Source organism: Plectropomus leopardus, chromosome 15 (genome assembly GCF_008729295.1).
Source record: "Plectropomus leopardus isolate mb chromosome 15, YSFRI_Pleo_2.0, whole genome shotgun sequence".
In the NCBI taxonomy this organism is placed as follows: Eukaryota; Metazoa; Chordata; class Actinopteri; order Perciformes; family Serranidae; genus Plectropomus; species Plectropomus leopardus.
In genome coordinates, this window is record NC_056477.1 from 19,829,548 (window position 1) to 19,842,684 (window position 13,137).

The window sequence follows — 13,137 nt, forward strand, 5'->3', positions numbered from 1 at the left end:
TGACTGGTCATACAGTTTCATCAATCCTTGGCTTGAAGTGACCTTGAGTTCTTGAAAGGCACTATATAAATCCAATTTATTGTTGTTGTTGTTGTTGTTGTTGTTGTTGTTGTTATTGTTATTGTTATTATTGTTATTATTAAACTCTGATCTACCACTGGCAGATAGTGGTAGAGATGGAGAATATCCAGCTTTGTCATTTGTCATCACTCTTTAGGCTCCATGTTTGATGTGCTGGTAAGACTACTTGGCTTTTAGCAAGAAGCTTGTCATACTGTAGTTGCTGGATGTGCCACAGCCTGCCTCCTTTACATGCTGCCTAGAAATTTCCAAACAGGAGCATCGTTGAAATGTATCAAAGAGGTCAAAAGAGGAAGTGGAGCAGACAGTTGAATCATATATCATATAATACAGCATACTGGAAGGTACGGGACTGTGTTTCAAATAAGATCAGTCTCTTTATCAGCTCCACCCAAAGTGAAAGCTAAGCCCATCATTGTCCTCAGGTTCTCTGAACATGCTCTTACTGTAAGGGAGTCCATAAAAGGCAACCTTCACCAGATCGGCTCGTTTCCTGTTGACAAGCCAGTGCTGCGCCTCCTCTGGAGGGACATGCAGGCAGCTGAGGAGCCAAGTTTTATAAGTGGACATTTGCCCTTGGGCCCTTGGGGACACAAGATTTAATCCCTGCTGTGCAATCTACATGTTGCTTCCACTGATGTGACAATGCTGACAAAAAAACCCTCCTGGTCTTTGATGGTTTCATTGCACTGGACTCTAACTTCCTGTCATTCACCATGTGGAAGTCCCCCGAGACACAGCAGACTCAGTGCATGTGGCAGCAACACATTCTTATTCCAAAATACCATGGCTTGGTCACACGCCCCTCGGCCTCTGAAATGAATGCACAAGGCACGTTTTTACGTCTGTGAGATGCACCAGGCTTCTAACAAACTCTAATGTTAACCCATCTACGCCAAGATGCTCATGGCAGCTGTAGTAATATAAAAAGCAGGAAAGTCTGTGCAGACCATGGAGATACCAAAAGTCAGTGTCATTTTAATTCAACATAATCTTTTGCTAAACCTAACCAAGTAATTTTGTTGCAGAAACCAATGTTTCTTGAAAAAGTAAGTTAATTCAAACACATTGGATGCCAGTAAGAGAGGTATCTAGAGTGTTGCAGTTTGAAGGTTAGGGCTATTGACCAAGCGTGGTGGTGGAAGTAGGCCACAACCTTTGGGCTTAGAACTAAATATCCTCTAAAAAAATTGCTCCAGCTTCAAGTTCAGATGGACACATGGTCTTCATAGAGCAGACTTTACCCTGAAGCTGGACAATTGAGCTATTGCAAAATGGGTTATCTTGTTGTATTTCTCATCAGGATTTGCTTTAGTGCTGAAAAGCCATGGAACATCACTTATAAATACCTGAATAATTGATGTGTTTTGTACATCTGGATCTCATTGAGAGCTTAAATCTAGATCAAACTTAATTGACACAAGAAAAAAAAATCAAAGCTTCTTTTGAATATAAAATTATCCTGGTTTATCTCAACATATGTTCCACTCCTAAGCAGGACACAGGAAATAGAGGTTAAGTCAAATTAGACTTTGCCAGGGTATTGGTACTTGATACCTTTTAATGTATGGACCGAAATAACCCAGTACTAGTAGTCTCCAGTCAAAGGATACCCTAGTTCGAGCATTTAACAAAACTGAATGCTTCCATTCACCAGATGGGTATCGAATGAAGAAAAAAACGTTATTAAATGAAGTAGCCTACTCTGTTGGTATTGGTATCACTTTAGGGTTCTGGTATTGTTACTGGTATTTTGATTTTTTTTTTAAAGCGATACCCAGTCCTAAGTGAGACTAACCTCTGCTATTTAACCTGAACTCTCTTTCCTGTCTCCTTGCTGCAGTCAGATTCTAAAACTCTTGGATATACTGTATATTAACAGACAACGAGAACCCAGAACAGATCTGACACTATTTTTAGGGACTCACATGGAATATATGGATAAACCAGGACAATGTTTGTCCAGGTAACATTACTAATGCACCTCTCACAGGCAGTACAGATCACAGTCATGATTTTGATAGTCCAACACACCTTTGGGATGGATTTTGTCACCAATTTCAACAGAAGTGGCTAGCTATATGAAAGCCAAGACTCTGATGCACTGTGGTGACATCACACCAATTCAAATGCAACTAGATAAGCTGAGTAAGGAATAATCTCAGGAGACATGTAATGCAGAGAAAAGCCTTCCCACCATTGCATTCATGCTTCCTTGTGTTCTCCCTTTTGCTCTTGGTTGCTGTTCTCTGTGAGAAACAAACAGCCATATATGTAGATTTCAGGAAGAATGCAGGGACATGTTCCTGTCAATATTACAAACATATGCATTTTCCACCTCCAGTAAAAACATAAATGTAGCAGAGGGCTTTCATTTTGACTGACTTAAAGACATATGCATCATAAAAAGATGCAGAAAAGACACGGTATGGTGCATAAAGAAATTACCAGAATGCAGGAAATCAAATGTTTGACTCTTTAAATTTTATGGCAGTGATTCAAACAAGTGATACATTCAAAATGTAGTACTGTTTATATTTATATTTATTTCCCAGTAATTTTCTTCTTGCTTTTTGATATCTAAATTCACACCTAAACGTACGTGCTGATACTCCTTCAATGTAACGATTGTCTACTGTATCACTAACATTGTTGCAAATAATCTACAGGGGTTTTTACCCATAGAGGCCAACATCAAAGTAGATACAGGTTGGTTTTTTTTCTGTTTCTGTGGGATCAAAAACATCGTGCTGTACGTGCTTACAGAAAAACAAACATGAACTACGTAGGTTACATAATGTGCCATAGACAATCTGAGAAAAGGTGAGAGGAGGCAAGAGAGAACAATGAGATTAATGCCCCTGATGTACTAATGATGTCTTAGAAGAAAAAAATAGAAAGAGGGTTCAGAACATTGAGCGGTAAACAAAGATGTCATCCTTTCTCTGAGGACGTCTGAGCGAGCAACAGACCTTTCCTCTGGGTAGGTCTAATATACTACATTCTGACAGCAGTTATTCAAAATGGCAATTATTAAGACGACAGAGGGCAGGCAATGATGTGCTGTGATTTGTGTTTCCATTAACCTAAATTATGCACCTATCGCACATTTGTTCTAATGGATCACAGTGCAATGACGTCCATTGACGTCACGTTTCAGACGATCCGCATTGCAGTCGCATGCAAATGTGTGCATGCCAGGCTTTGTGTAAATGTGGGACTCCTTTTCTTTTTTTATTTTCGTTATTGCATTTTCCGACAAATAAGAGTACACAGAGGCAGTAATATGCTCATTGGTTGTTGAACTAGTTGTGAGCCAAGCTGTGAAGATGTGCATAACTCCCTCAGCCCCCCAGGGACCCTGTATTTTCATGGGCCTGCCTCTGACGTCAATGCTCCGGCTGTCCTGTGGATTGTCAGAACAGACTATTCAGTTGGGGGGAGGGGACTGGAAGTCTCTATGGTGTGTGTCTGCTGCATGTGATGTGTGTGTGTGTGTGTGTGTATATGTAAGTATGCCTCTGTGTGTAACTGTGCTTATGTTTGCGTGTGCTTGCATGTGATCTGTAAATGTTTCACTTACATCTGGGGCGTCTGTGTATGTGTGTAGAGTGCAAAAAGCGTGTACAGTGCCTTGAATCAGAAATGTGCTTAAGTGGATGAGGTCTGTAATGTGGGGGTAGTGGGTAAGGCTGTGTGTGAACAAGCGCGCACACGTCTTGAAGATGTGCAGCTCTAATATTGGGAGACAGAGGCCGTAGTCATCAGGAGGATGTTTGCTAAAAACAGCCGAGAGAGGAGAACAGTTAAGCATGGCTGCCGACAACTTTGCTTCTCAGTCAGCTGTTGATCCTCCAGCAGGACGATGGCAAAGAGAGCCGCTCTTTCACCCAACAGCCATGTAGGAACCTTCTGCATGTGACACATCCCATATTAAGACACATGAGATTTCAGCGTCTTTCATCATCACCTTTTTGATTTCCATAAATTTCTCTGTAACACACGTGCTATCCGTTCACAGATGGTTATGGGCTTTGGTGGCAGGCTAATGTTGACAGAGAAAAAAGTGCGCACTGCCTGTCCAAATTGATACAGATCAAGCCAGAGAGAGCCCTGGCCAACATTTTGAGGTTTTCTTCAGTCTTTGGCGCTTAGTTCATATATTCCGACTGTTTCCAAATAAATAAAAAAGATACTGTGACACAGACTTAGCCACAAAATCCCTCTGTCTAACCTGTCTGCCTATGATCTATCTTTTCGGTAAATAGATATTTTTTTACATCATCCTCAATGCAGAACAATCTGCAATGACTGTAAAAAAGTACATTCACCTAACTACTGTGCATGAGTATAGTATTCCCAATTCTACATTACTACTCTGACTACATTTCAGAGCAATATATTGGACATTTTACTACAATTATTTGACAGCTGTAGTTACATTGCAATTTTATGTTTTACATACAGAACATATAAGTTTATAAAATATGATGCAATGTTACAGAGGAAATTCCCCAACAGTAAATACACATAGACCTGTAATGATTCCCACGTCTCAATGTGGGGATTAACTTACGCTGCTTTTCCCTGACTTAAACTGAATGATTTTGGCGATTGGGACTATAGGTTAAAGAAAACAATTTAAAGTTGTCACGTTGTGCTCTTATCCAGATTTTAATTAGCAAATTAATCTGTAACTAAAATAATTATTAATTGCAGCCCTTTACGAAATACTTCGTTATGAATATTATTTTCCATTTTTTGCCAATAGATGTCCCTTAATCCTACATACTGATCCTTTAATGTGAGGAGCAACATACTGAATTGTCTTAAATTCACTGGAGAAGCTATACAACTGAATGTTCAAATGTGATTAGAATATTTCCACAATTTTAAATAAAAGTAGTTAAAAATGTATTCATCAAAATATTAAAAGATCAGGGCCAAAGGTTCAAAGCGAGATGATAAACTAGTCCTTTACTCATCCAGCAGAGATGCCAGGAGGCTCCCTAGCAACCCACAATGTGTCCCTAACAAAATACAGCTTGCTTTGTGTACTTAAAATAGCAGGAAACATGTGACAGCTCAAGATTTGCTTGGATCATTCTGTTGCTTCAGTGTCGTTTTCTAACAAATGACTCCTGTGTGTCATATACATTCAAAAAGAATACATCTTTAATGCATGCAAGGGCCGTAATACAGCTTTCTTTTCTTTAGTACAATTTATATTTAACACCAAGTGGACTCATTTAAACACAGTTAAAAAAGCAGTTTGATTTGACAGGTCAAGCTGGTCACTTCCTGTTATGTAATAATTATTCCAACTTTAAAGCGGTTGCTCCGGAGAGCCGAGGATCAGAGGGGTTCACTGAGGGGTCACAGTTGGAGTTGTGGCATCCCTTGTGATCTACCGCATTTCCCCTATAAGTTCTTCACCCATAACCGTCTCACATAAGCTCATAAACTTCCAGTCATGAACTTTTCTGGGAACGTTTGAAAGCATTTGTTTTCTATCTAAATTTCCGTGCATAAGCTACTTGAAGTGCAGGGAGGACGCACAGAGGTGAGCCCTGAAGGAGCCGACAGAGCTCTCTCTGAGCTTCTCCAACTCAGAACTTCTTCTCATTCTTTTGTTTTATGTTACATTCCACAATAGTTTTACGTCTTTCTTTTATTCTCTTTAGTATCATAAATCAGAGTCAAATACAATTTCTGTTAATATGATTACACTGTAAAATCATCTTTATCTTCCCTAATATAATCCTGAAAACTGAATACACTGAAAAATCTTAATTTATGTTCACTTTATATTTGAAGATTACTTGAAATTAAGCTGTATTTACTTTATATTAAGTTGTTCCAACTTAGAAATGACAAATGAAATTACCTTGTTTTAGTTTTAGCAACTTCAGTGAACCAAGTTAGTCTGAGTTAGCTTGATCATGACAGAGGATTTTGCTGATGTCAACATTTGTGAATTCTGTTTTTTTTAACATGTTTAAGACTAGTTTGCAACCAGCAGAGCACAAATATATAGCACAGTAAACTTGGTTTACTAAAGTTACTAAAACTTAGAAAGATTGATTAATTAAACTTGGCATTTTTAAGATGCAACATCTTCAGAAAATTATATGAATATAAAAACTATTTAAGTAAACTTAACAATTACATATAAAGTAAACATAAATAAAGACTAATACTTATATTTACTTGCATTTAGGCAATTTAAGACAATCAGTTTTCTAGATGTTTTGAAGTAAACTTAACTTGTGATATTTTGCAGTGCAAAGGCATGAAAACGTGAGATTTTATGTGAATTTTTCAGATCAAAATTGTGTCTATAGGATGCATATATATCTTTTCATAAAGGGCTGATAATGCGTTTTATGGTAAAAATTTTATTTCATCTAAATGTCTGAATTTATTCGGCTTTCCAGTAGCATTAACCTCCCAAATTCCTGGGCATCATAATATATTAGATTCAAATGAACAAATACATGCTTTGTTGCAATAAATACAGCATCCTACATCTGAAATAACGTGCCACTGTGAGAGGCATTCCTCATTTAAGGGCTTTTCTCATCAGGCTAAAAATGGAGGGAAAAGCGACAGAGTGTGTCAGAGAGAATCCATTATGTTATACGTGACCTCTGAATGGACCAGCTGCTCGAGAGTGTAGGAATGCCAGGGATTGATAGCGCGCATGCTGACGCAACCCGCCACAGCTCCCACACCTCTCTCTCTCTCTCTCTTTCCCCCGATACGATCAGTATGTAATGCTGCGGCCGTGAGGGAGTCTGGCACACTGTATGCTGTATCATGTTGCCGACTCAGAGCTGTTGAGTTGCTCTGTGAGTGCTGATAACACAAGCACACATCTACAAAGGTTTCAGAGATAGGGAGCTCACTTCATTTGTAACTTGATGTGGGATCCTCACTTGAACTATTCCCAAAGAGAGAAAAGCATTTAAATCATTTGCACGCATGTTGATACTTGTTGGCATTTTGAGCATTTAATCTGATCTGACATCTTTATGTACGTGTGCTGTATGTTATGTGTGGTTTTGCCATTTATGGCACAAAATTTGCTCTGTGTCAGTTTTGCAAACGGCCTATAAATGTATTATCTGTCTCTTTTCTACATGGATATTATTAGTGGGAACATAAACATCAGTAGTGATACATTCCTTGGCTAGCTTTAAGGCAGAAAATGTAGTTAACAGGAACTAAGAGTGACCTTAAAGACGTCAGAGAAAGCTCAAAGTGATACAGGAAATCCTCTGACTAACACTTGATTCTGAAAAGAACAAAAAAGATGAGAAAAGAAAAAAAATGCTGTGGAGTAATTTGAACCAAGTGATTGTTCAGCTTTCTTGTAATTATGCATCTATGTATTCAGCCTCCATTGTTTTTTCTCCAGACTGTCTCCAGTTAGTGCAGAATGTAAAATCTGTTTGACCTAAATTTGAGGTTAATTAGATTATTTTTTATCATTATGGGATTGGATATTATTAGTATAGGATTATAACTCTAGTCTAAATATTCCAGTTGCTCTGCAGATGTGCAGTGTATGCAGTAATTTGCAGAGTTGAGCGTTTGTTGAAGGAGTGGACAACATTGATTTATTTTATCATGCCAATTCAAGGCAATATTTACAATTATAATTTATGTAAATGTCCAACTGAGTTAGCCTGCTGAAATAAATCAGTTGAATACATTCCTTTAGTAAATGCACATCTCTGCAGAGCTTAAATATCAACAGAGCTTCAGAAAAAGGCAGAAAGACAAATCTTATTTACTTCAGACAAAAGGAACCTCATCTAAAATCTCAAGATAGATAAGACACGAGTTGGACCTTGATATGATCAGTGTGTCGCTGCTTGCACGCTCACTCTCTCACATGCACACATGTGTTTTCTTTACAGTAAATATGCGTTTATTAAGATATAATGAAAGTGGGTTCAAATTTGTAACATTTCACCAGAGAGGTCTCTTTCTGTCTGACTGGAGGTGAAAAAGCTGCTCTGAATGAAGGTGCTTGTTGGACGCAAGCATTCATAAACTTTGGTTTGGTAACCAACCTTCAGATTGATCCATGTTTTTTTTTTTAATTTTTGCTCTGCTGGGGAGGTCAAATGTCAGGCTAGTCACCTGGGGGGGGATTCAGTGCCTTGCCAAATGGCTTTTTTTGGTCATTGTATGCGAAAGTTGACGCTCCATTAATTTGTCCCACAATGCTGTAACTCTGGAGGCTGTCGCTGTCTCCTCCTTGACCACTGAGCCGTGGATCAGGAAACAGCAGCGTGTCTCTGGAGAGCGCTGGGGCATATGGCTCGGCCCCTTTTACGCAGCCAAATTCAGGAACAGGAACAGCAGTTCAGCAGCGTCAGTGCGCTTCCCCAGACGCGTCAAGTGCGTAAAAACACCAGAAACAAGGAAGCTTTTCCCTTCAAAATAAAATAAACGCATGTTTGTAGAGAAAAAGCTTAATGGATGGATGTAATCTTTGGAGATATTGATAATCAATGACACACATTCTTAAGCGCTCTCTCATGGTATTTGGTGTCTTTATGGATGCTTGCAGTAATATTTCACATTATTAATGGGAATTACGAATGCACAATAATGTCGGCATATCATCGCATGGACAGATATTGACTTTAAAATTAAATATCGGAATCTGATCAGCTGATTTCTGCTGATATCAAAAAGGGATATATATATCTTTATTTTCACAAATTGAACAGGTACAAAACAACGACCCTTAGTAGGTATAAGTAGGTAGCAATTATTTTTCTTATATTACACAATTAATTAATATTACATACACTAAAAAGCATTGAATCGTCTCCATCTACTGGTGTTAATTCCATTACAGGATAGACTTGATTACTGCTAAAAGTACGCGAGGGAAAAACGTGGATGTATCAGTATCAGTTACTGGCTATATGAATTGTTAGTCTGGCATATCGGATAACGGAAACAAACTAACAACAAAAAAAAAAAAAACCAATACGAGCCAATTCGGTTAGGCATCAAAACTGTGTGTTTGTTTAAAGGAAATTCCTGAAAAATATTTGTGTAACCTGAATAAATCAGTGACAAAAATCTCACGTTCATTGCAGTGTTGCTCGCAAGGCACCCTATACAACCAAGCAGCATTTATTTTACAAAGAAGAGCGGAAGTCGTGCTAGATGTTTGTTGCTAACTTGACACTGGCGCGCTCCTGTCTTTCCCTCTCTCCCCGCGTGTGCGTACGTATGTGTGTGCGCGCGTGTGTGTGTCTGTGTGTGTCTGTGTCTATGCGTCGTCGTCTCCGCTCCCCCAGTCTGCTGCTGCTGCACATCCACAGCGGAGCCACCACGCCGAGGAGGCGGGCCGACTGTAGCTACACCTCGGCCAGCGGTGCTGGGTCATAGCGCTGGTGGTGGAGGAGGAGGAGGAGGAGGAGGGGGGGCAGCACACTGCTCTTCTTGCTCTTCCTTAAACCGTGCACAGCCTGAAGCATCGAGGACAACCATCACCTCAACGCGTACTGGAATAGTTTTGTTTTTTTGCCCGAGACGCACCAAGTTGCAGCTGCAGAGGCGCACTTTTCTCCGTGGCTCCTCTCTCCTTTTGCGCTCACAATCCGACATGGAAGATGGTCCGTCTTCAACAAGCTGTTTCAGAAGGTTAACGGACTGTTTCCTGGGTGCAAGTAGGTATTTTTGACTAGAGAGTGAAACTAAAATCAAACTGAAATTTACGCAAAAATATAACAAGCGTTTATTTGCAGTAACGTGGCGAAAACATTGACATATTTTGGTCCTGCAGGCAGACGTTATTTGCCCATGTGTCTACCCAACTTTATGAATGACAGATTGATAGCTGATTTAGATGGGTGGGGACTTCACTGGAGGGGGACTAGACAGGACTGCAGTTTCGAAAATGTAGCGTCTCCATAGTCTTTTTTTTTAATTTCATCTAAAACGGGTTTATGAATCTCTGATATGAGCTGTCGTGGAGGGGACAGTCAGCAGTGCTGCAACAAGACATGGCATCAAAAAGCGAAGCGAAGTGTACAGCTCGCACCGGAGTAAGGATAGAAAGTAAATGTATATTCCTTTAAATTAAATCAAATAAATAAAATTTGTAGACAAATGAATTTAGTGTTAATATTCTAATAGTAAATATATATAGCCTTTTACGAGTATGCAAACACGTTTCATATTTATCGCACCACTATTAAAGCTAATAATATTCATATAGCAATGATAAATGTAGTTTTATTATTTCATAGCAGCGAAAAATATCTTTTTTTGAAAAATTATGATGGCTATTATTTCAATTGTTTTACTTATTTTGTTATTATCAAAGACAGGCGTCCTCTGCAATTTAGAATTAGTTTTATATAAAATATACTGAAAAATTGGAGACAGCATAAGAAAAAAATAGGCGTAAATTAAGGTGATTACATTTGTAATTTAATATAATACACTTGCATTTGCTTTGCATCTCTGTGCCACTCAGTAATGATTTTACACACCTTGTTGCATATTTTGGTATTTTATCCAGTTCAGTATCTGTTGCTTGTGCTTTAGGAATTTTTGTAATTGGTCATCTCCATGATCATAACTCACACTTGTCTGTGTGCCTCATGAATAACTCAGTTGTCAGTGGTTCCAGCTGTTTAAGTGGCACCTCAAGTGACCTTTAGTGGCAACCCTGTAATAACAAGTTAGCCGTTTAGGGGCCTGGGATACAGAGTGATGCCAAAATATACACATAGCAGTAAACTGCAGTCATGGAATGTATTATTGAGGTACAGTATGTAGGTATCCCGCCCTCACACTGACCAAAAAAGGACAAGAATTTGAGGTTTCACAAAGAGTCCACGCTTTTTGACTTTACAAAACAGCAGTAGATTCGAACGGCTGAATTCAACTTTCAAATACTGTTTATTAATACTATAAACAAGTCATTCATAAACAGATTGACCAGAAGAAAAGGTCATCATTCACTGACTGCTATAATGACTTTTGCTATAATCGCCACTGTGTGTGAGTATCGTGGCTCACATTCATGCTGTAATATTGTATTGTACAGCTGTCAATTAATCTGGGTTAAATGTGGGATTAATTTGACACACTTTGCCTTCTGATTGCATTTTTCCCTGTGAGTGGTTGTGATCAGAGAATAATTTAATCATAGTTTATCCAAGTTTTTTCACATATATTTCATTTTTTTATGTTCGTATAGGCTGTATTTAACAACATTAGACACATGATAGATAAGTGGTTCCCAACAGGTGGGTCGTGGTCCAAAAGTGGGTCACAGTCCATTCTGAAAGGACTGCAAGTGACTGCAGAATAAATACAGTTAGTAAAAAAAAACACATTATTTTTTATTATATGGCGCATTTTGTTTTGAAGGAACATTTTCTCCTGTTCAGCTACTATTTAATTGCCTGCTCTTGGTATTATTTGGCTTGTAAACATGCTGTTTCTTTGCAGCATTTTTTTATGCCACTGATCTTGAAGGAATAATATGCACTTTTTTGGTTGCTTTAGTGCTATTTATTTACTGAGTTTTAAGAAATTGCACTTTATTCTTCTTAATATATTGTTTTAAACTGACATGTTTTTTACATTTTGTGAAATAAAATTGAGTATGTGGTAATTTATCCCATGTGTGGACCTTAAACTTATGACTAAGGACAAAATCTGGACCCGTTGACAAGACCAGCTGGGAACCACTGTGATAGATCATTTTCAAATGTGCAGAAATTGTGCTCTTGTACTCTGGCATCTGCTGTTTATCCTCCTATTACTATTTGTCCTTTCTGTAATAGGACTGGTTACTGGATGGTCCAAAAGTTTGTAAAGACGAACGTGTTGGCTCATTCACTTTCTGGTTCCTCTTGTAATTGTCATCTGTGAGTTAGCCCTGCAAGATCATAAATAGGTGTTTGCAGCCTCACGTTGCTGGAAAATCTATATGCATGTGCGTGTTTGTGTGCATTGTTTGTGGATAGTTCTGGTCAGTGTCAGAGGTCAGTCTAGGTCAGCCCTAATGCGATCTCTCAGGCATTTTCAACCCCAATTGGTTGTCGACGAATTGCTTAACTCAGTGAAGAAGGCTGCATTGTCAGGCAGGAAGTGCTCACGCTGGACATTTCCTGCCCCACTGCATGCCTTCTCTCTCACAGCGAGTGAGGACTCCTCTCAGCGCAGTCACTGAATACATACATACATCTAGTGCCTGATATGATTTTATATGAAAATTAAAGCTTGATTGAAATTTGAATAGCTAAATCATTCCAGACTGGGCTGAGCACATGCCAAGTAGTCTCTCTTTGTGATTTGTCCTGAGTGTTTATTTAAACTCTATGGAAATTCAAGCCAAAGAAAATTAGCTTGTCATGCAGTTTGAACCCATTTTTCATATCAAGATCTGTGCAGGACTGGAACGGTGCCAGGGCACAGTGCACGGTCAGAGCGGCGAAACATATGAAATTCTCCTCAAGGCGTCCGTTGACCCCTCGTCAGCTTGTCGTGGGTTGGTATCTGAGGGGATGGGAAAAGGCCACATGCGTGTAGATTTCTTTACAAGTTGTCCGCGTGTCAAGACTCATAAAGGAACAGGGCGCTGGAGAAGACGCACAGATCTGTGGTTCTCATTACCAGGTCCCCATTGGCCTCTCTGCAGAGCGGCTGCAGAGTTCAGCATCAGCCCAGATGTGGAGCGGGGAACATGACCCCCGATCACTGATGTGGCTCTGGGGGGGAACAGAGGCAGCGCTACATCAAACCACCAGTTCAGATGAAATGTTAACTCCAAAGCAGCAATAAGAGATTTACTGTTGAGGCTCACTTAGCCCTTTTCCATACACATGTTCTGACTTGGCTTGACTCGGTTGCACTTCGGCTCATAAGCCCAGCGCAGCCAGCGCAGCAGGGAGTTGCATATCCATACAACAGGGCTACACACTCAAAGGTGTGTCTTTAACCCTTTGAAACCTGGAGCAACATCATTTTTCTTGTGCTGCTTTCAGACACCTTTTACATGTAGCC

General features: G+C 39.4%; 1 protein-coding gene across 6 annotated transcripts in view; it reads left to right on the forward strand.

The window, feature by feature from the left end:
• Positions 1 to 13,137, forward strand: part of pde10a (phosphodiesterase 10A) — a 67,762-nt gene that overhangs the window by 15,819 nt on the left and 38,806 nt on the right. For 2 of the 6 annotated variants that reach the window (XM_042502378.1, XM_042502379.1), the window contains exon 1: positions 9,492 to 9,782. The exons of the other annotated variants lie outside the window; for them this stretch is intronic. In XM_042502378.1, the coding sequence (XP_042358312.1) occupies positions 9,719 to 9,782 (64 nt within the window). In that variant the 5' untranslated portion in view covers positions 9,492 to 9,718. Of the gene's footprint in view, positions 1 to 9,491; positions 9,783 to 13,137 lie in introns of those variants that run through there. 6 annotated transcript variants of the gene reach the window in all.